The sequence below is a fragment of the Diadema setosum genome, chromosome 3 (genome assembly GCF_964275005.1).
Source record: "Diadema setosum chromosome 3, eeDiaSeto1, whole genome shotgun sequence".
Classification (NCBI taxonomy): domain Eukaryota; kingdom Metazoa; phylum Echinodermata; class Echinoidea; order Diadematoida; family Diadematidae; genus Diadema; species Diadema setosum.
Window position 1 is genome coordinate 11,809,541 of NC_092687.1, and position 23,914 is coordinate 11,833,454.

Here is a 23,914-nt window from a genome sequence, read left to right on the forward strand (position 1 = left end):
TCGGGGGGCGGGGGGTGCGTAATCAGCCCCCAACCAGCGCCGGGTTTAACATAGGCAAAAAGTCTGGCTAGTTTCGCGTTAAACAAATTGCAAATTCTGAGTGTGACCTTCAGAAGGCCAGCTAGATCCATATTGACCAATCAAAGGATTTCATAGACAAATGGCAAGGCTTGCCATCCAATCACAGTCGAGTTTTCCCGATTCTCCTAGAACTCCTTTGAACTTGGTATGGAAGAGGTATTGTTCTTGACTAGACTTAGATTACGCTCTCCAAATACATAGACTTGTAGATGTTAAAGGAGACCTCCGAATGATTTTTAGATTTTTACTTTTGAACAACTATAAATTAGTTATACTGAGGACAGAGTTTCAGAATTTGTGATGATTGGGATGAAGAATAAGAATATTTTCAAAATTTAGAACAAATTGCTATGAACAAGGATGATGACATGGCAGAGTCACCACAAGAATGCATGAGTTGGGGCTCAAGGAAGCAGAACAAAAGAAGAAGGCATGCATAGATTATACACAGGTGATCTCGCAAGCACGCAGTATTGTAATGGAATTACACTGCTACATTTCTGAAATATGTGAACCTCCTATGTCATCATCCTTGTTCAGTGTAATTTGTTTAAGCTTTTTCAAAGTATTGTTTCTCTGCTCAAGAACCACAATAAATTCCACAAATCTATACATGGAGTTGTCGATTTATGTATTACAATGATGTGAAATTGTGAAAATCGTCTGGAATGTCCCTTTAAGACTTTCTGTCAAAACCATTGAAGCTAAAAAAACAAAAAACAGAACAAAACAAATGAAAACAAATAAAAAAACACCAACCAAAAAAAAGACAAACAAGACAAAAAACCTCAAAAGTGACCAGAATATCAAGGATATAGAATATTTTCATGTCACTTTATTGCCATAAATTATCTCTATTTCTCAACATTTCTCATTAGAATGTACTGATATCAAAGAGTAATTCTTCCTTTTTACAGTGGTACATAAAATCAAAATACAAGTACTTGATAAAGATTCAAAGTATACAAAGTAGAATAAGGTGTCCAAGGAAGTTAAGGGCATTATAATATAACGTATGCGAGGACAATGCAGGGCACATGTGTATGCATAATACACTGTACAGGGGACATGCACCGAACAGGTTGTTTTCTTTCGTTATATCGAAATTCCATTACAGCTGCACAGTAAAATCTAAATACAGTTGACTGCCGTTTTAACAAAGTCCTGGGGACCGGCAATTTTCTTTCGTTCTATCGAAATTTCGCTATAACCAAATAAATAAACAATACAAATACATAGAGTTGATAATGTTATGGCCCTAAATTTTATTTCGTTGTAACTGGAATTTCGTTATAACGAATAATGCATGTAACAAATTTGAGTGAATTATTACTTCCTTGCAACAAGAATCTGTAACAGCGATGTTGTTTATAACAGGAGTAGATTGTAGTTGCAATTAAATTGATCAGTGTTTTAGTAGTAGCCATTTAGTAGTAGCATTTTAGTAGTATCATGGCTACTACTAAAACACTGATCAATTCAGTGCTTATTTATGTCCATGTAGGGCAATTTGTCAATCAGTTGCAATGAAAACATCTCGATGGAAGAAACTCATGAATTTGAATTATAACTTGGTTATACTTGGTACGGAGTATCATAATTAATAAATACAGTACAAATTTGTAGTGTACAGATAGTGATTGGGATGACGAATTACAGTGTTTTCAAAATTTCAAACAAATCACAATGAACAAGGATGATGACATGGCAGTCTCACCATAAGAATGCCTGAGTTGAGGGCTAAAGAAAGCAGAGCAAGAGATAAAAGTATGTGCAAATTCTACACAGGTGAACTTATTAAGCAAGTGGTAATGTAATGGCATTACATTGCATCATTTCTGAAATATGTGGGCTTCCTCCATATGCATGTATGCTAATAATCATCCTTGTTCAGTCTATATATTTGTTTTAGGCTTTTCAGAGTACACTTGAAGGGTTTGTTTGCAAAAACCGATAAGTCCATTTTTGAAGATTTTGAAGTACGATCTCTGTCATAAAGTACAAAATAATACCTTTTAAATGATATATTGGTCATTACATATAAAGGTATATTTTTGAAGTTATGGTCAAAAGAAGCAAAAATTATCTAATTATTCTCTTTATTTTTCTTGACCTTTAATCGCAAATATCTCCATTTGGCAAATATGGACTTATCGGTTTTTGCAAACAAACTCTTCACTTGTATCGGTTTCTCTGCTGAAGGACCGCAATGAATTCCACAGATCTGTACATGGTGATTTTGATTATGTACCACATCATGATTGTGAAGTTATGAAAATTATCTATACTGTACTTCCCTTTTAAGTCAGTCCAAACTAGAATGGTTGCCATGCTCAAATACACTTTACAGGGTACACACAATGTTTTCTGAGTAGTTACATACAACTGTAAAGCTCATGTACACATACATATTGACCAGTACAAATGAACTTCTTTTTTTTTTTCTATGATGGGTAGGCACTTCACTTGTTTTCAAACTTAAAGTGACAAACGTGCAAAATGCACTTCTCCTCCATCTTCATTTTCTCCATCTACATCATCTTTTTCTCCCTCTCCTCCTCTTACTCCACTTCATTCTGAAATATTTGTTCCTCTTCTTCCTCCTCCTCTTTCATTCTCTCCATTTACACCATCTTTTTCTTCTTCTCCTCCTTTATTTTCTCCATCCACACCATCTTTTTCTTCTTTTCTCCTCCTATTCCACTTCATTCTTTCAATTTTGCCCCACCTCTTCTTCCTCCTCCTCCTCCTTCATTTTCTCCATCTACACCATCTATTTCTTCTCCTCTTCCTCCTCCTCCTCCTCCTCTTTCTTCTCCTTCTACTCTTCCTTCTTCCACTTTTGCTCCTCCACAATCACCCCCTTCTTGATGTTCTCCCTATTCACCATTGTCTTTTCATTCCTCCAAGACTCCTCCTTATCTATGTGGCACATTGGTGCCTATTTGATGACGATTACCAGTGACCAGTCACACTTGACCACAGTCAAGCCACGAGGGGTCAAACACCCTGAGTATCCATCCTTGAAGATATGAAATCTATTACAGCATAGACTCCAAGCACAAATCCCAGCTGGTTTCCTTGCACGAGGGCGTTCACTCGTTCTCGCCATTACAATTTGCTCTGAGTGATCCTTTGGTACCGCCCGCTTTCCTGGAGTGACCACACCCTACACAGAGAGTCTTCGCTGGTGTTAAGTTCATGGAAACTCTGTAGGTCTGAGGGAATCAGCGAAACATTCTTAAGTCTAAACAGGTCGGTAAGGTCGAGCTTAGCGGTGATCTATCACTTCGTCTACTCCCACTTTGTCTAATGACCATTTCAATAGTCCAATTGCCACTTAATAGCCTCATAACCAGTTGGTCTACTTCCAGACGTGCTATGCCACCTTCGTCTAATACCCATAGTTTATTAGACACAATAGGAAAAAAAAAATCCAAGGAAGCAAAATTGCAATAAGATCATCTGATCATCAGACGAAATGATAATTAGCCAAACTAGGCATTAGGCCAAGTGAGAATTGCACCAAGCCAGCATTAGACAAAGTTGACAGTAGACCAAAACGAGTTTAGCCATTGTGACGCTAGACAAACTGGAAAGTAGACCACCCTGATATTAGACCAAATGGCAATAAACCAAGCTTGGCTACATGATGAAAAATGTTAAAGTAAAAGCTGTCATTATATAGCCCCTTTCCCCAGTAAGAAAAAAAATACCCGGCAAGTAAAATGTGAGGGCACAGATATTCTGCTTTGACAGTTTCAATTAACATTTTCACACATCAAGTGTTTTGTCTATTCATCTACTTGTTGGAACATCTCAAAAGATTCAACACTTCATCTAATATTGGTCCTCATCTATGAGAGTTTTTACAATTACTCTACCATCCCTATGGGAGCAGCTCGCTAATAGACAGCAGCAGTGCGCATGTTGTCTATAACTTTGGATTAACCTGCAATGACAGCAACTATCTGTAAGCTACTATTGCAAAACCTCTTTCTGAAACTGGTCTCATATCAAAATGACAAGTATCTGAAGTTCATTCCTATGCAAACAAGGGAAACACTCTTTTGTCGCTGGGGTGGCAAGACCTTGTATCTGAAATTTTGGGGAATATGCTTTTTTGGGGATTAACCCTATTCTAACTGGGGGGGGGGGGGGGGTCAAATTGACCCCCTTGACGTTTCACGCCACGATTTCACAATGCGCAAAGATTTTGCCGCATTGTTTCAGGACTTTTTTCATTGAAGTCTCCCGCATATTTTGAGACCAAATTTGCGACGTCCGGGTACACCGTTTTGAAGTTACGTAATGTTTTGCATATGCGTGTCAACCAAAAAACAGCTCAAATTCATGATAACGTGTGCAAATCCAATGCAAATTGTGTTTTTTGGTTAAATTGATATAAATTAAGATTATTTTCAACTTTTAACCATTGAAATTAATCAATTCTAGTGTAGATAAGCCTGAAAAAGTGCCTGCAACAAATTTTGGCAAAAAAAAACAATAGAAAACAAAAGGTCGAAAAAAACAATAAAATACATAAGAAATTAACAAAACAATACAAAACAAAAGAAATTGATTTCGATTGTGCTATTTCTTTACTCTAAAATTGTTTGATGTGTCTTGAGGAATTCTGACACAAAAATTTAGCAATCCTCCAGTCTTTTTAATGGAGTTATAGGTGAAAATATGATTTCATGCACAAATTTGCATAATTAATTTATTAAAAATAGAAAGGCAATATTTTTCTATTGTATGACCATGTAATCTTGTAGTTGACATCCAGCTCTATCTTCAGGCAAAATTTCGCGACGATTGCGCGATCGGCGGCCGAGATCTGAAGGGGGGGTCAAATTGACCCCCCCCCCCCTCAGTGAAAACTTGGTCTCAATTAGCCCAGTTAGAATAGGGTTAATGGTCAAATAATTGGTTTGGTGATGTCCAGTCCAAATCCTAACTGTCTCACCCCAAAACTGAAGCCACTACAGCATGTCAAAGGAAAGGCTCTCCCATTCGCTATAGTGCTTTGGCTGCCATGTTTTTCGGCTCTCCTGAACATCTGACATTTTTTTAGATACGAGGTCTTGTCGCCCCAGTGACGCTTTGCGATCGAGTGTAAGCACAGTGATGTAAATTACCTTTGGTACGGATGTATTTCTCCAGCGGAGATCTGAAGCAGCTCACTGGAATGCTGAAGTTTACATGAGGGAATGTGGCCCCACTCTCGGCATCCCTGTCCAGTCAAAAGAGAGATAGATCAATGGCAAGATTACCGGACTGATATAGATGATAACATTGACAATATGTGACCCGCTACAACAGAAGGATCCTAAAGTCGCTGACGGGTGAGCCGAGAAAATCGAGTTTGAAGTCAGATCACCAAAATCTGTCAAACGTTCGGATTTCTGTTTTTAACATAATTTTGTAGTCTAATGTATCTTCTATCATCTGCCAAAATTTCGAAGCTAAATGATCAAAGGAAAGGCCTGAAAATAGCATTTTTCTGGGCCATGCTCGGCTCGCCCGTCAGCGACTTTAGGATCCTTTTGTTGTAGCGGGTCACATATCATCATCAATAATAATGATGCCAATAACAACATTAATAGTAGTTACAACTACATGTACCAGTACTGCTACTACTCCTTCTACCATTATTACTTTTAAAAAGTAATCTCATTATGTACAAGAGAGGAAAAAGGATAATAACAATATTTACAATACTAATTAGGATAATAGAAGTGATACAATGAGAACACCAAGATAGTGTATTAGTCTTTAACAATGAAAGTTGTTCATAACATAGAGAACATAAAGAACTTGTTTTTCAATTGACCAGTATATGAAAGTGTTGAGTGGATGGGGGGGGGGGGAGAGCAAACTTGGTCAGAAAAATGCTGATAATATCCAATGAGCAGAGCTCTCATTGACTTGGTATCCCAATGCCAGCTTTATCAAATCTTTCCTAGAAGAAAAAAGAAGAAGAAGAAGAAGAAGAAAAACAGACACAAATAAAAAAAAAAATTCTCTCCAGGGGGGCATTTCAGGAAGGAACTTGTCGGATGAAATGTCCGACAAGTCAACTATATCCAACAAGTTCAGAGAAATCAGCCAATCAGACTAAAGAATTTCTCAAAACTTGTCCGATATAATTGACTTGTCAGATATTTTATCCGACAAGTTCCTTCATGAAATGCCCCCCAGAACTCTGAATACTACACACAGCTGACATCAGTAAAATCACTCAAGAAAATAAGAAGTTTCACAAACGCTGCATATCACGTAGGATGCGGAGCATCTTACTTTGAGTTACTTGCGATGATGCCGACCAGTCTGCCTGTGTGGGCACACAGCAGTGCTCCCCCACTGGCCCCAGGGTGTACTGCACAGCTGGACTGAAATGATACACCATAGATACATTGTATTTATTATGGATGATTGACAAATTACATCAATATTGCTAGTCCTGCTATCATTACTACAGCTACTACACTTTATACTACTACTACTACAGTTGAACCTCTCTTATCCAGCCTCCCGTTATCCGGATCTCTCTATTATACGGACGCAAGCTCACCGTGATTTAAAAAAAAAATAGTAATTACGGGAGGAAAGGGGGATTCCCAAACTCCTTGAGAACTCCTACACAAACACACATGAATTACATATTACTTCCAACATGATTGACATACACCTCTATTTTGGGGTCTGTTACTGAGTGTAACAATGAAAAGGTTGCAGTATACACATTACTACATGTGGTACTACAATGGGCTACGTCAGTACATGTGTATGTATACATGTATAAAGCATTGAGTCTTCCGTATCCGGCCAAATCCCTTATCCGGATGAGCCCTGGTCCCGACTTGTCCGAATACGAGAGGTTCAACTGAACTACTACACTTTGTGCCACTAGTACTACTGTACGTACAACTACACTTTGTACCACTACTACTACTACTACTACTAGTGCACTTTGTACTACTTTACTTCTATTTCTACTACAGTTGAACCTCCCTTATCCGGCCTCCCTTTATCCGGATCTCTCTATTATACGGACGCAATCTCGCCGTGATTTTTTTTTTTAGATAATTACGGTAGGAAAGGGGGATTCCCAACTCCTTGAGAACTCCTACACAAACACACATGAATTACATATACTTGATACATATCTTAATAATTATTTAGGTAAATCATCCCAAGAATTTATAAAAGAAAATGATTTCATTCTTGCAAACACGAACCTCTATTTTGGGGTCTGTTACTGAGTGTAACAATGAAAAGGTTGCAGTATACACATTACTACAAGTGGTACTACAATGGGCTACATCAGTACATGTGTATGTATATGTTCATGTATAAAGCACTGAGTCTCTCGTATCCGGCCAAATCCTTTATCCGGATGAGCCCCGGTCCCGACTTGTCCGGATACAAGAAGTTCAACTGTACTACTAAATTACTATTATCATTATTACTACATTGTACTACCACTTCTACTATTAAAGTTATCATCATTATTATTACTACTATTACTAAGTACTACTATACTACTACTACTACTACTACTACTACTAACTGCTACTACTACCATGTGTACCACTACTATTACTACTGGACTGTACTACTACTACTGCTACTACTTTTATTACTGCTGCTACTACTACATGTACTACTACTACTACTACCATGTGTACCACTACTATTACTACTGGACTGTACTACTACTACTGCTACTACTTTTACTACTGCTACTACTACTACTACTACCACTATTACTACTACTAGACAGCAGTACTACAACCATCACTGCTATTGTGTGTACATCCGTAGTTTTGTCTAATCTACCTTTTTCCAACACAGCGGTGTGCTTGTTTTGCAATAAACTGCGCATGAATACGTACAGTACATGACAACCAAAGTTGAGCTCACTAGATTCTGACTTGTTCGCTGACCCCATGCAAGAGTCCTTGTAGTGTTTAAAAATAGAATTTGCTAGCCCAGGACATGCTCTATTTATATCTCAATATTCTGCATTGTTCCGATTGCACATGCAGCTGACTGTGGAAATTTAAAGGGGATACATGTAATACTCAACTGCCTCCACACAGGTGGATCACCAGCCTGTCCCTTCCTTGTCAGCGGGCATAAAGGATTAGTTGTTTTGTTGATTTTGTGATAAATAGTCACGTTTATTGTGTTCTCTTCTCCAAACATGAAGAGATGACAAAGAATTAGCAAGATAACAGCTCTGTGAAGGAGCAATGATGACAGTGAAATGATGATGATCATTGTCATGGTAACGTAAGTGGAGATGATAATGATGCTAATAATAATATATGTAATCAGTGTGAGTAGCACTGGACTAACCTGGATCATTACTGGTGTGTGGTCGACCCGCACTACCTTTGACACGACCCCAGAGGTCACTGCATAATCTGTACTCTGGCTGGGGTCAAACAGGGGGTAACCTACAGCAAAGACCCTGTTACCTAGCAACAAAACAGGAACCAGTAGATCATTCACATACAAACCAGCATTGAGAACAATGACATACACATTGATATCGAAATTTACACTTCCAGCCCTCATTTTTATGATTACCATAATATTGATAACGTACATAAGACGTGATTTGATCAGTGTTTTAGTAGTAGTAATGACAAAAGAAACCAGCATGAGCATACAGTGTACATACTCAAGCACGGCGCAAACCTAGATCCTCCTAATTGAGTAGAAACCTAATCTAGTAGAATCCTGCTCGAGTATAACCTGTATGTATGCCCATGATTTCTTTTGTAATGGCTACTACGTTCTAAAACACTCATCAATTTAGTGCTTTTTACATCGATGTAGGGCAATTTGTCAATTAGATGCAAGAAAAACAACTCCCTCTATGCAAGAATTATTTTTTCATCTACCATTGATAATGCTATCACTCAATTAATATCATTATCACTTCTTTATATCAAAGGGCAGTGATGTGACTGAGTCGGCAATGTATCTGCCTCCAAATCCAAATTACACTGGTTGGAGTCCAGTCAAGCAATCTTGTGTGCCATCATAATGTCCCCTTACTTTAGTAAGAGGTAAACACTCTCTACACTAAAAGATCCTGCTTCATTCATTCATCGCAAAAAAACAGGGTGCTAACCCTGCTAGGTGGTGGTCCACCTACCTACCCACACAAGAAAATGGGCAAATGATGCCAACCTGGGTGGTTCCTCCCCAAGTGGTTAACAGCAGTCAGCAAACAGCATCAACCAGGCACAATATTCCATACCCATGTACGTACGTATGTACTCTTTACCCCGATCCTTATGGGAGCAACTGATATACGGGAACCCGATATACCAGGTTCCAAAGATGAAGACAAGAGAGCCTGCTTTTATAATGTCCTGCAAAATGGGTATGATAAAAATATTAGAGTTTATTCTATCAGCACTTGTTTTCTTTCTTTTGGAAGTATTTCTTACCTTTATTCTGATTTAGTTTGCCCTTGCTCTGCTATGAAACTCTATGAACATGTACATTAGCGATCAAAGATGAGCTCAGTAGATTTCTGAGTTCGCTGTCCCCAGTCATCCCATTCAAGTGCCTGGTTTTGTGTAGAACAAACGAGTCTGTGAGTCCATCAGTGCATGCTCAATTCATACATACGGCACATTGCACCCGATCGATATTTCCATTGTTCAAAAGCACATGTAGTTGACCATGGAGAGGGGATACATGCATCGGTTGACTGCCTTCACACAGGTGGATTACCAACCTGTCCATTCTCTGCCGACGGGCCTAAAAGAATCCTGCTTGAGGGGCATTAAAGGCACTCAAAGAATTGCGGAAGGAATAGGTTAACTGTACAATACCCAGTAGCCTTACAATAATCCTGCACAAAATACCCCAATATGTCTTTGATCTTCAGGTTTGACCTTATCATTTTATACTTGTACTACAGCACTCCAATTACATAGTGTGTCCTGTCAGTGGTACTTTCTTTCTTGTTGATACAGTTTGCTGACTACTGTATTTCTAGTCACCTTGGGCGAACCACGAGGGGTCGGCATCATCCCCCCCCCCCCCTTTTCACTTGTGTGGGTAGGCTGGGGGACCACTTCACTGGGTTACCACCCTGCACTTTTCGACAAATGAGTGAAGAGGGATCATGTACATACATGACATATCTATGCTCAGAAATACCTTCTGCACAATCTGAAGACAGTTCCGCTTCAACCAGGCTGCCACAGCCGGTGACGTCACTGATCTTCACGATGGCGAGGTCAAGGGGCGAGAGGTCAGAGGTCACGAACAGGATGTCGCCTTTCACCCAGGGGTGTGATGGAACCTTCACTCTCACTGACAAAATGAGGAAAATTTTACATGACATGATTCAAACATGTTATCACATCACAGTTAAAGAAAAGGAAGCTCTTTGGGTGTTCATTGAACCTTAGGAAGTTTCAGATTTCTACCAATATCTATACAGTGGACTCCCATTATAATGAAGTCCTCGGCAGGTTTCTTTCATTATACTGAAATTTCTTTATAACTGAACAAAAAAGCTATGAGAATATATAGAGTGTATAATGCTGTGTCCTGAATTTTTGCTTCGTTGTGACTGGAATTTTGTGTGCACTGTACACTGTACTGTAGTCTACTCACAATAGGGGTAAGTACACACGTAGTGGTGTTTACACTGTGTGGGTGCAGACATATGCTGCAAATGAATAATACGATTAGCTTTAATATATGGTAAGACACCATATAGATTACTATAAAAGTGGATATTTGGGGGGAAGAAATTTTTTGTACACAGCTGGGTGAGAAAAGTTTTGGGGTGTTTTGATTCCGCGGGATCCAGACTTTAATCAGCGGTGCAAATAGCAAGCAAATATCTGCATGCTTTCCTTCACAGGCTAGTTTTTGGTTGCGCTAAAATGTGCAAAAATCTCCACACCATGAATATTTTCACTTTTACAATACACGATCTAGACTTTCATGTTAACCATTTTCAGACACACACACACACACACACAAAGACAGCCATGGGTGTTGCGGTGATTTGTGAGAGGGATTGTTGTGGACAGTTTAATAGGGATAAAATCCTGATTTGGGGGGGGGGGGGGGAGGGGGTTGGGGTAGGAGTGGATTGATGTCGACAAAGTACTCACTTTTACTTTCCAGATTAAGGCTGCCTGATATGAATTACAAGTTTGACAGGATGAAAACGATACTTTACATTTCATATCACTCTCCATTTGGTCTGTCAAAGGGAGCACTGGCTCATTGTCTGATTTTGGTTGACGTCTTTAATACCTTTGCTAGATGGCGCCCTCTTCACAACATGCCGACAGGTTACGATGAGTCCCTGTGCTGCATTCACAATGACTCCCGAGCCCCAGACGGGACCAACGCGCAGAAGGACCACACTGTCAAAAGCGGACACACCCTTTCGCTCTTCTGTTGAAACAGCAAAAGAGAAAATGACAATTTACTAACCCTTTCTGTGCCACAGACTTTGCACAGTGTTCACCTGGCTTCTGCAAAACATGATATTTTGGCAGTATGAAATTTTCTTGAATTGGGGCCAATGGCCTTTTCCGTGTCATGGAATTTTCACGAGTTGCCTCTTACATTCAATGCATAGAGTATAGGCAACAATTTTTGTGTGAATTTTAATTTTGCCAATCTTGCCTCTCGCGAAATTCGCGAAATTGCAATACAAGCGAACATTCCTTGTTTCACAGTATAAATACCTTTTCTGTGCTATCAGCACTCAAAGCATACAAGGTATTAAACAACATTATTAACTTTCAAAGGCAAGAAAGGTTGTCTTTAGAGGTGCCACCAGCAATCATGGCAGTTTGAAAGTCTGAAAACTATTAAGAATTTTCATTTTTCCCTAAGTTGATTGGATCTGTTGCAATGCCTTTAAAGTCACACTCCACAATGTCTACAATGCCTTTCATTCATTGTACATTATGACATGGCCATATATGATGTATACACTTACCAAACTCTACACAACATTTTGGGCAATAAATGGAAATTGTACAGCTATGTTTGTAAAATACCCCTGACCATCAATTGCTAAGAAAAAAAAGAAAAAGACAACAACCACCTAATACATAAACCTTTGATTGTGTGGAAAATTATCAAAAAATTTTATTCCTGTTGTTTTTTTGCACTACAATTACCTCTGCTTAGGGACTTTCTCGGCGCAGTACTCCTAAGAAAATCTGCGAAGTTCATTGACCCCAAGGAAGGACACCCCAATGTCACGCCCTGTAGAGAATTCAAAATGGCTCCCACGGAACAGGCGAGGGTCAGGCCAATCCATTCGTTGCTTTTCCAGCACAAGGGAGATATTATCACGGCTGCCAGCGCTCTGGAAATATAGGTGATGAATATTTTGACTGCTAGGCCAGTTGATATTCATAAGAGTAATTTAACTGTAAAAGTGGATATTTTTGCGCCAGTAATTTTTTGCGCTCCGTTTGGTAAGATGAGTTTTTAATAAAATCAGCAGAATCAAGAAATCAACTCCTCAAACATATAGCAAGTAAAAATATTTGCATGCTTTTACTTTCCGCGATATAGTCTGTGGCAGGAAATGCACAAAAATTTCATTTAAAACCACAAAAAATTTCCATTTTACCGTATAGGGAAACTTGTCACAGAAAGGACCTTAAAACCATGACAATTATCTTGTTTTATTATTAGGTACAATTAGAGAGAACGCAAAATCACTTAAAGATCACTATGACATGGTTCTGTTATATCCTACATCTTGGTGTCTCTGTTTTCTCCAAGCAAATCCACTAATTAGATTTTCAACTATTCTTTTATTTATATACACCATGTATTTGCAAACACCTATGATATGATGTTAGAGATAATGCTGGGCATACCTAATCATTTCTCACCCCCCTCCCCTTTTTTGTCTCCTTTCTCAGTAGGCTTGAAAGGTTTTCGTTTGTTTTCCCTCATAGACAAAAAATGATAATAATAAAACTGGAAAACATTTACTACTTCTTTTGGTACTACAACAGAATCTAGCTTGCTGCATTGGACACTAATATTACAATATAAGTCTGGTGACTTTTTCGTAGTTACTCTGGTTGTAAAAAAAAAAAAAAAAAAAAAAAGTGCTCCAGCTGTTATCAAAATATGAATAAGATACAATAAATGAAAATCATAAAACTGGCTTAGAAGGGAGTTTGGTGATGTATTAGATGTTTTGAAGTACAAATTGGGAACATTTCTTTTTTTTCCTGACAAGAAAGCTATAGGCCTGGCCTTGTCCTAACTAGCAAATAACTTGTGAATACAACTTACTTCAGCCTCAGGTTACAACAAATGTATTATGTAGACACGTTCCACAGCTATGCAGCAAGGGTAGGAAATAGAATTTACTCATAAAATCACTTGAAAACAAATGTTTACAGATGTCAGAGAATGCATCACAAAACTCACCTATTATGAATACCTTCAGCAAACAGAAACAGAATTTTCATTGTGCGGACTAGCACTTTATAACAAGTCACTTTTATATAGGAAAAGACTAAGTATTTGTGGTAGGCTGGATGTGTCTTTGCAGCTATGACTGAATTCACACATTCACAAAAAACATCAATGCTGTTAGTGGCTCTCAGTTATTTTCAACTGGATCATAATGTTGATTCATCTGCTTAGTACCCATTCACACCTTAACGTTTTACTTCATATGACTGATGAACAAATATATATATATTGTGTGTGTGTGTGTGTGTGTGTTTTTATGGTTCTACTGACGTTGAGCCTTGCAAATACACAAATATATGTTACTAACATAACAGGAATAGATTTTTCCAGTCAATGCCTTGTATTGTGTAATACTGTACGAGCTGAAATTTTCGCGTACATATATTTTCGTGAATTGCTACTTGGAGGACATTTTCGCGTGTTGTTAATTTCGCGGTTGCGAGGGTCGAACTGAACTTAGGTATTTGCGCGCTGTTATTTTTGTGTGTTGTTATTTTTGTGGTTCAGAGGCGATTTGCGAAATTCGCGAAAATAAAACCACCGCGAAATTTTCAGTTCGTACAGTTATTGGCTTCATATTCTATCCAAGCATTTTACACTTCTGCCCTTCCAACTTACAGAGATTTCCCTCCTTTATCACAGATGAAGACACCGCCCCCTTCTGTGCCGGGCATGCAGCGCGCATCCGTCATGACGAGGACGCCCTTCCCGCCTGTCGTCTTGGCAACGATGCCGGTACTGAGACTGTTCAAGAAGATGGATGGGCAGAGGGTGGCGAAAGGCGTGCCGCACGCCACAACCAGCTGGCCAACACGGAGCTCTGGTCTGGGGAAAATGCTTTGGATGAAACCAAAATGGGGTTGGTACGGTGTATAAACATCAAGAAATGTTAATACATTGTAGCTTCTAGAGAATTACAATGTAGGCTCATTAAACAGTGTGGAATAAAATGAATTCACAATTTCATCATCTATTTTCCCATCAATGTGAAAGATTAATGTTAACGCTAATATTATTGAATGCTTATATCTAAAAAAACCCAGAAATTAATGGATGACTTCATAATTCTACACAAAGGATTATAATTACTGTAAAGCACGATATATGTGAGGCATGAAATTTTCGCGAATCGGAGCCGACCGCCTTTTTTGCGGCATGAAATTTCGCAAATTGCCACTGGCATTCAATGGTAAGAACTTTTGCACGCTGACTCATTTTGCGAATCTTGGCTCTCATGAAATTTCGTGAACGAAAAATGCACGCGAACATTCCTCATTTTAAAAGACACACACTGGTAATAAATCTATGTGTAATGTAGATGCAAAACTAAAGTGAATGCACACCTTCGTGGATTCCACTGAATGATAAATGACAGTAGCTACCTCACGTGTGATGTTTGAGCAAGCATGCCGTCGACTTTCAGCAAGGCGAACCAACTCAAATAGTTGTGGTGAGTGTTACCCCCTCTCGGGGTTTTCTCCCTCACAGTGTTGAGCTGTACTTCGTCGTCGTTCTGAGAGAGATAGGATCTGTCACCAGTCTCACTGTCCTTTTCCCCATAGTCCAGCTGCCATCCCTCACTGTGCGGTACCAGTCTACTTATCTCGCCAGCTAGGGCGTGGCATCTCCATAGCAACAGGACATGGGCATCACTCACCACCACACTTTCGGTTGGAGCCTCATCGGCAAACATCTCCAGCTGTTTGCCTTGCCTCTGCCTCCTCATCGTTAATCCGTCTGGCACGTTCGTCTGGCAATATCTCTCGGGGTTTGAGACATCTTTTGGAGGCAAAATGGGGCTGGAAGAGCTAAGCAGGTCAGAGCAATTACTAGTAACAAAGTTCTTGATATTATGTTTGGGGCGCTGGGTGATCACCGAGACCGACAGATTTGACAGCGCCTCTCCCACAATATAACTCTTCTCCTCCACCTCACTTTCCAAGTTTGATAAGTCACATCGCAACTGGTGATCATTTCTCCCTTCTTGGTCACAATGCATCAACTCGATGAAAGGCAGAGCAGAAGTGATGACCAGTCCGTTCCTGGGGTCGAGTATGATACCACTGCTTCCAGTGTGAGAGGTGAACTCGTCAAGGGATCCTGTCTTCGACTTTGAAGTTGGCCCAAGTTCCGGGTCATTATCACGGCTGTTTGACTGCTGTTTAGAACGTTTTTCGACCGCCACCAGACAGACAGGGAATCTCAATCCTCCACTGGTTGCCATGGCTACTGATGATGCTGTAAGATATCCTGAGAAGAGCAATTGGAGAAAAAACACCAAAAAATGGAAGACCTGGTTAATATTTAACTATAAGCAACTAAGAAGCATATTTTATAAAAGTGTTGTTTGTCTTGTTTTGTTTTGTTTTTTTTTACTTTTAATTCAGACACTATTAGCAAAGAAGGGTTGAAAAAGGTTTAGAAAACCCAGGCCTAACGTTACACCTGGGCCCCGTTTTATCCAAAGATAAAATTGATTCTAAATTTCCTTACCGGTACCACACAGGGTGCCATATACAACTTGTACACTTACAGTTGAAATAAATCTATTAAACTCTTCATAAAACAGGGTCCTGGGCCTAATTGTTTTAAAAAAAGATAAAATCTATTTTAACCCTAACTAGGCCGGGCTATTTAGGTAGATCATAGAGCAGGGAGGGGGGGATCTCGGCCAGATCTCGGCCGTTGACCGCGCGATTGCGACGAAAATTGGCACACACATTGCCTATGATGTAATCTAAAGTACTACGAAGTTAGATTTTAAAAAAATTTTCATTTATGCTAAATTATGCTAATTTATGCATAATGATGCATGAAATCGGACAATTTGGTATAAATCACTAAATAAAGCTCGAAATGGGCACATTTTTTGGTGTAAATATTCTTTTTAGTGTCCTAAGCAAATATAAGAGAAAAAAATTGAGCTATCCGAGAAAATTTCTTAAGTATTTTATTGTTTTTTGAATTTCTTATGTATTTCTCTGTTTTTTCGACTTTCTGTTTTTCATTGTTTATTCTATGAAATTTGTCCGCGACATTGTTCTGAACAAGAAAATATGTTATTAATTGATTTTAATCAATAAAACCCCAAAATAATCATGCTTTTATGAAATTTGCCTGTAAGCACAGTTTCCATTGAAATTGTACACAAATTCACGTTTTTGAGCAATTTTTGGTCTGACATGCATGTACATATTTATGCGAAACTTCGGAACCGCGCGCCCGGGCATCGCAAATTTGGTGTCAAAAGATGCGGGAGACTCGACAGAAAAAAGCCATAAAACGTCGCGGCGATAGCTTTTCACGTTAGCGATACATCGCGCGGAACGTCGGGGGGGGGGGGGGCCTCGGAGGCCCCCCCCCCCGGCCTAGTTAGGGTTAAATTTCCTTAAAACACAGGCTGCCATACACTTAAAGGACAAGTTCACCTTCATTAACATAATGATTGAGAGAATGCAGCAATATTAGTAGAACACATCAGTGAAAGTTTGAGGAAAATTGGACAATCGATGCAAAAGTTATGAATTTTTAAAATTTTTGTGTCGGAACCGCTGGATGAGGAGACTACTAAGGCTCGTGATGTCATATGAGTACAACAGTATACGGGTTCTATAAAAAAGAAAATGTAAAGAAAATTCAACATATTTTCACTTTTTTCGCATAATAAAAGAGCACTTGACTTGCCTCTTTCTGAAGTGGGAATGGGAATAATACAATTACCCATAACATATGTCGATCAGTAACGAGTCAAGGGAATGTGTACTTTTTTCAAAAGATGAAATTTTGTGAAATTTTCTTTATATTTTCCTTATATTGTTGTACGCATGTGACATCATACACACACTGCAGTAGTCTTCTCATCCAGCGGTGACTGCACAAAAACTTTAAAAATTCATAACTTTTGAACGGACTGTCCGATTTTCCTCAAACTTTCAATGATGTGTTCTACTAATAATGCTACATTCTCTCAATCCTTATGTTAATGAAGGTGAACTTGTCCTTTAATGATAGGAGTCTTTATAATCAATTTTAAGTCTTCATAAAACAGGGCACAGCAGGCCCGAGTTGTTAGATTCTTATTCTAACGTTACTGTGAGTGATCGACTGGACAGAAAACATACGGCTATTTAAGTTAGGGCTTTAGGGTCCATATTGGAAAGTCCGCGTCCAGTTGTCCAGAGGAGTCTTCTATCATTTTTTTTTTTTTTTCCTTTTATGGCTCTCCTCCGTAAAGCCAGACGTAGTCTCCACAGAACAGAATCTGATCCCTGAAGGCCGATTCTCGCCCGCCCGCGCAAGATAGGCCTACAGACCGAGCTTTCGTTCGGTCATGCAGCAGCTGAGCGACTTGTTCGTACCTCTCAGTCAGTCCTAGCCCCGGAGACCCGCCGTTCTGACTGTACGTTGTACGTTGGGGCTGCTGGTCGCAGTTAAGTCAGTCCCTGCCTTGAGCTCACATCTTTGCCTTGTCAAAACAATTTTTATCCGTTCACATATTGAGTACTTTGACGCTAGTGAACTGCGTAAACTTCTACTACGAAAATATAAAACAACACGTTTTTGTAAAATGTATGAAGTCGGTAAGAAACTCGATGCATGTATTGGTAACCATCGCATCGGTCCATATAGCATACTTAAAATCGCCCGGAACTTCCCCGTCCGGTAACCGGTTGCTGAGCAGTGCAGCAGCTGAGGAGTAGCGACGGAATCCCGAGACAGGGCACAACACAATGCGGCTATGTGTAATTTTACGCGCGATTGTACTGAGGTTTGGTACTACTCTGATTTAAAACGGTGTTGTGCAATTGAACCAAGGATAGCCCAGTAAGATACCTCAAAATTTAAAATTTCACGAATATCTTACAATCCAATTTCTTACAGTCTTGCATACTCCACCGCAGTCTCCGACTCCCGAGTTTCGCCGTACGTGTGATGTACACCGGTGCGGTTAGAACTCGATCATGCGCGAGCGCGAGGCGAGAGCTAGAGGTAGACCCAAAGAGATTATGGTATAATCTCTTTGGGTAGACCACAGAGTTCACACAGTCGACACGCGATTGTAGCGAAAAATGAGCGTTGATGGCAGCAAACAAAATCAGACGAGCTAGCCTGCTAGCGCCTACCTGCTGCCGCGCTGCTGCTCTGCCCAGCTGCCCTCAGTTTGGTCAGCAGTGTTAACAAAATGAATGCATGCATTTATTGTGTATCATGGAAACATTGCCACATGATCAGGAGTAGGAATTTATCAAAAAGTAAAATGAAAAAGCACAAAGCCAACTGCAAAAGAATCAGTCCTAGATTTCCATTAAAGGACCCGTTACAAGGTTTTGCAAATTCTGAAACTTAATTAAACAACAATTAGGAATAGATATCAAATCAAATTCGATGGAAACAGAAAAGAGTTTAATAAGTGACTCAACGGGAAAGAATCTACGAGCTATATTTATTTTGTCGATTAGATATATTTGTAATAATAATGATCATGAAAGAAAAAAAAAAACAACATCCCCAAACCAAACAAAATGATTGAGAAGTATGGGATAACTTAGATCATAAATAATAAGGGAAATAAATGATATTTTCTAACATAATTCGAGAAGTAGAATCTAACACAATAATCATCATGATGCACGTGGCACTTGGAAAATCAGTTTCATATTACTTTATCAAAAATAATAGGTCATATCACTTTTCATGAACATTGACGGGTTTCCTTTTGTTTATTAATAATTTGTTTATTTGTGTGTTTTTTTTTTATTTTTTTGATGAGCTATGCTGATGTGAAATGGTAGACCTCATATTGCATTTTATTTTGTATAACTCACACTTTGATATGATAATGCTAAGTTTACATTTTATTCTAATTTGAATAATTTGCGAGATACATGCTGCAAAAAAAGACGCCAATAATGTCTCCTTCTGTTTCTCCATAATCACACGTCTTGGACCTTGTTCTTATTTTCCTCACACCGCTTCTCGTTTATTGTCGTTATTGTATTTGCTTAACCACTTTCATAATTAACTTTGAAATCCTTATAGACTTAATACACAGCTCACCAGGTTCGCGAAGTGAACGAGATCTCTTTTATCCTCTCACACGTTCCTTTCCTTTATCCGACTTTGTTTGGGGACACCCCACCAGAGCGACACCCACGAGTTATACAGCCCACGAACTCGACACTGAAAACAAAAAGTCAGTGGGTTATAATACAATAGCCCACAAGTCGTATCACAACCGACGAATCGACACTATGATAGGCAATTATGTCCCATTAGTTCGACACTATAGGTAAAGATACCTAAGTTTGACATTACATAACACGGGCTTAATGTGTCGGTCTCGTGGGCCTTGTTTTCTTAGTGTCGAACTCATAGGCTGTATGACTAGGTAAAGTGGGCTATAGCTATATAACTCGTGGGTATCAAATCGGTCTCCATCGTGACGTCCATCTGCTTCGTCTCCATCTCCCGTGCCCTTCTTTCCTATTCCTCAGTCTGCCGTATATGTATATATATATATATATATATATATATTATATACATATTCTCCCACCCATCCTTTGTCTCTCAGCCCTCGTCCTCCTCCCCCCTTAAAAAATATGTGACCGTGCATCACAAAACCAACAAAAAGTCGCACCCATTGATTTTACATGACTCAAAAAAAAAGTGAAAAAGGTCAATCAAGTCAAATCTTAAGTTTTTCATATTTCATGAAAGAGCTATGTTCTTATTATACATTGTTCCTACGTTTGAGATTATAAAATGAATGGGAAAATGTATTTTTAGCAGTTTTTCTCCGACTTTTTTTTTTTTTTTTTGCAGAGTATAGTGAGATGAGGTATGTCTCAGAGGCCCCTTTTCATTTCTTGAAAATCCTTTGCACACTCTTCACTTTCAACCCCAATATATATCTTTTGAAAAGATAATGCTACCGCTTTGAAAGTTGCCACTAATGATGTACAGAATGTGATAATAAAACATGCACAATTCAGATCACTTTGATAATCCCTTCATTGTTGTTGCTCCGGCGGTTTACATCCTGTTTTGTGACCCATTCATCGCACAATAGCGGTTTGGTAAAGACTAAGCGCTTGAATAGACTCTGTACTTCAGAGCCCCTTTTCTGAGTTCACTCTTTTCCTGAGTGCGTGCTTTCTTGCCAGTACTCAGATAGGTTATAGGAGAGTCCACGTTGAATTGAGCTATACATCATTATAAAGGTTAGAGTCTGTTCTTTCAGAATCTGCCATCAACTAAAAATTCATAACTGGCGACTCTTTGTTGGTTTTGTGATGTATGGTCACATTGGTTCTTTTTTTTAATACCCTCCACCTTACCCTTCTAAATTTCTCCCTCTTCTCCTTCTCCCTCTTTCCAGTATACTCTTGATCCATTGTATCAACTAAGCATGCAGAAGATCGTACCTAGACGTATTCACTATTATTAGAGGAAGTTTTGTCAGATTTTGTCCCTTCTATGTAGAAATATTTTGTATATTCCATTGGTGGATCCATACAGGGGGGCGCACCGGGCGCGTGCCTTCTTAGTCTTCATTTCTATTCAAAACAAAAGAAATAAAAGGGAAAATGGGGAGGGTGCGTGCGCTCCCTCCTTTAATTTTGTAAAGGCTTCTCCCTTTACTTAATTCCTGGATCCGCCTCTGCATTTAGTTTTTAGATATCCCTTTCTGTCATTCGTGAGGGCATCTTTCACGCCATGGTATAAAGCCCAGATGAAGTTTCTTAATCTCCTGCACCCAGCAGCCTCCTGAGCGGCGACAAAATCGTTAGGGAGTAAAAATCAAAACAAAACAAAAAAAAAATTAAAAAAACAAAAAAACAGTTTTACACTAAAGATCTTCCAAACATACCAAATGTTTTTATTTTCATGATAAAGATTCATCATTATCCTTCGTGAAGCCTAATGCGGTTCGGATGTTACCGGGTGACCCTCCGTAGGCATGCACAGTATTTGCTTGGGCTTTTGATTGGCTTTTCATCAAGTTCGGGGCCAACTTCGTGAGATCGAAATTGAAAATTCCATTTTCGTTTGGCCATCTCGTGTCAATTTCGGGATTAGCGTGACGCCACCCTCAGCAGTTCCTGTATATATAGGCCTATACTCATGATATTTACACATACATTACCTATACGTCGTGAGAACTACGCAAGAATAGCTTGTTTCCTGCCTGAGCCCTTATTCACTTTAATATCAGTGGATTATTTTTTTTTCTTTTTTTAGGGCCTTTCTGGTACAACAGTGACGACACCATCTTCAGGACTGACCTAAATGCTTTGTTAGACTTTCTAGCTTTCTATCGAACATCTGCAATTCCCATCGAATGGTATTTTCTCATCCTTAAATCTGACGACGTGACCTCTGCTATTTTTCTTTCACGAACAGTGAAGAGGGTAAGCAATGGTCTGATGTTACTATGTGGCTACACTTTATTCGAAGTTTAATTATATACTGTTTTAATATGATTTTTATATATCGTTAATTCTTTGGATTGTCATAAGTTTCGGCTTCATTTCTACTAATAGTGGCCTGTGTAATGACCGCAGTAGCACGTATAGTCCGTTACTAGTGAAGTTCATGTCCGATAAACTATACTCAAGTGTTTGTTTATCATCACAGCTTCTTTGAAGGTTACCTTTACATGCGTACATGATGAAGTCCCGGGATATGTAATGTCGGTTTTATGGGCCTTGTTTTCCTAAGTGTTGAACTCATGAGCCTTGTTTGCGTCTCGGGCCGGCCCCTTACTCAGGTGGTCATCAATGCCGCCAGCGCGTTCCCGAATTTTCAGAAAAGGGTTGTATCTTTATAAGGCTTCAATTCGCGGAAAAATCCCGAAAAAGTCCATGAAATAGAGGGTCTTACACAATTATTTTCCCCGAAACATTTTTAATTAGGGATGGTTTTCAAATCTGTCCCCAACATCCCTGAAATAGGGTCCCGAACAAAATTGGTTTCAAACCCCAAGAATCCAAGATTAGGGCAAGTGAGCTTTTTCATTCTTTATTTTTTGGTGTTTACCCCCGATTCTCCCCAAATAAATGTACATACTCTGCATGTTTTGCTGCAGCGCATGCCGGGCTAGCCCTTCTATCCACAGGAAGTACACATTCTCTGGTATATCAGGCATGAGAAAGTCTCTAGAGACATTCTACACTGTCCATTTATAAGAGAGCTGAAATTGTGGAGAGTCTTCATCGCGAAATAATCTTCCCTTTCAAAAACTGATTGGTTCCCTTCAAAAAGAAAAGGGTGCACAATCCTGACCCATTCCTGACCCACCCTAAAGAAGGGGTATCTCTGAGAATCGGGAACAAGCATACTGTGCGCATTTTTGACTGCCTGAGTGTGTGTGTGTCGGGGGGGGGGGGGCAGGAGTTTACCTTGTGTCGGATTCATGGGCTTTTTTACAGTCTGTACCTCGTGTCGAGTTCATGGGCTGTATATTTTGGGTTAGTCTGGTTTATTTCTGCATTTTCTTTCTCCGAATACAATTGCAAATGAAAACAGAATGATACAGATAACATACAAATCAATACAAAAAAAAAATCATTTGCGTAACAACATCAGTCTGAAGTGACATATGAATCAAAATAACATGTTAAAGCATACTGTATCTATTAACAAAGGGGAAATCAATACAGGGGACCGTCATCATAAGCAGAGCTTGACGTGGATGAGGCCCTATCTGAATATGTGATACTAATACAACTAATACGGTGTACAACACCCTATGTGACCCTGCACCACAAAACAAACAAAAAGTCGCCAGACATGGATTTTCAGTTAAGGACAGATTCTGAAAGAGCAGACTCTAAGCTTTAAAATGATGTATAACTCAATTCAAATGGACTCTCCTAACCTATCTAAATATTGGACAGAAAACGCACAGTCTGGAAAAGTGTGAAGCGATTAAAGAGGCTCTGAAGTACACGGTCTATCTGTCTATTCAAGCGCTTAATCTTTACAAAAACCGTGCTAGCTGTGCGATGAATGGGACAAAAACAGGATGTAAACCAATGGAGCAACAACAATGAAGAAATCATCAGATTAAATTGAAATTGAGCATGTCCCATTAATACATTCTGTCCATGATTAATGCCAACTTTCAAAGCAGTAGCCTTATCCCTGCAAAAGTTATCAGACTTGAAAGTGAAGAGTGTGCAAAGGGTTATCAAAAAATGAAAAGGGACCTCTAAGACGTACCTGATCTCACTACTCTACAAAAGACAGGTTGTAGAAAAACTACTGAAAGTGCACTTTCCCATTCATTTTATGATCCCAAACTTAAGAATGA

The 23,914-nt window shown here is 39.2% G+C and overlaps 1 protein-coding gene across 1 annotated transcript; it reads right to left on the bottom strand.

The window, feature by feature from the left end:
- Positions 1-887: 887 nt before the first annotated feature.
- Positions 888-15,823, bottom strand: LOC140246547 (peroxisomal leader peptide-processing protease-like). Its single transcript, XM_072325890.1, has 9 exons — positions 14,982-15,823; positions 14,218-14,436; positions 12,273-12,463; positions 11,392-11,535; positions 10,276-10,431; positions 8,449-8,570; positions 6,385-6,476; positions 5,223-5,317; positions 888-3,299 (listed from the first exon to the last, which is right to left on the bottom strand). Exons 1-9 carry the CDS (start codon positions 15,821-15,823, stop codon positions 3,193-3,195), a joined length of 1,968 nt encoding a protein of 655 aa, XP_072181991.1. The 3' UTR covers positions 888-3,192.
- Between the last annotated feature and the right edge of the window lie 8,091 nt (positions 15,824-23,914).

Bases quoted from the DNA above. Each gene is read 5' to 3' on its own strand.
- LOC140246547 (XM_072325890.1), bottom strand. From the start codon at position 15,823: ATGGCAACCAGTGGAGGATTGAGATTCCCTGTCTGTCTGGTGGCGGTC. The intron at 14,437-14,981 runs GTAGCTACTGTC...TTTCATCCAAAG, and splicing joins GCTCAAACATCACACGTGAG to CATTTTCCCCAGACCAGAGC. The intron at 8,571-10,275 runs GTATTTCTGAGC...TTTTGTTGCTAG, and splicing joins GTCTTCAGATTGTGCAGAAG to GTAACAGGGTCTTTGCTGTA.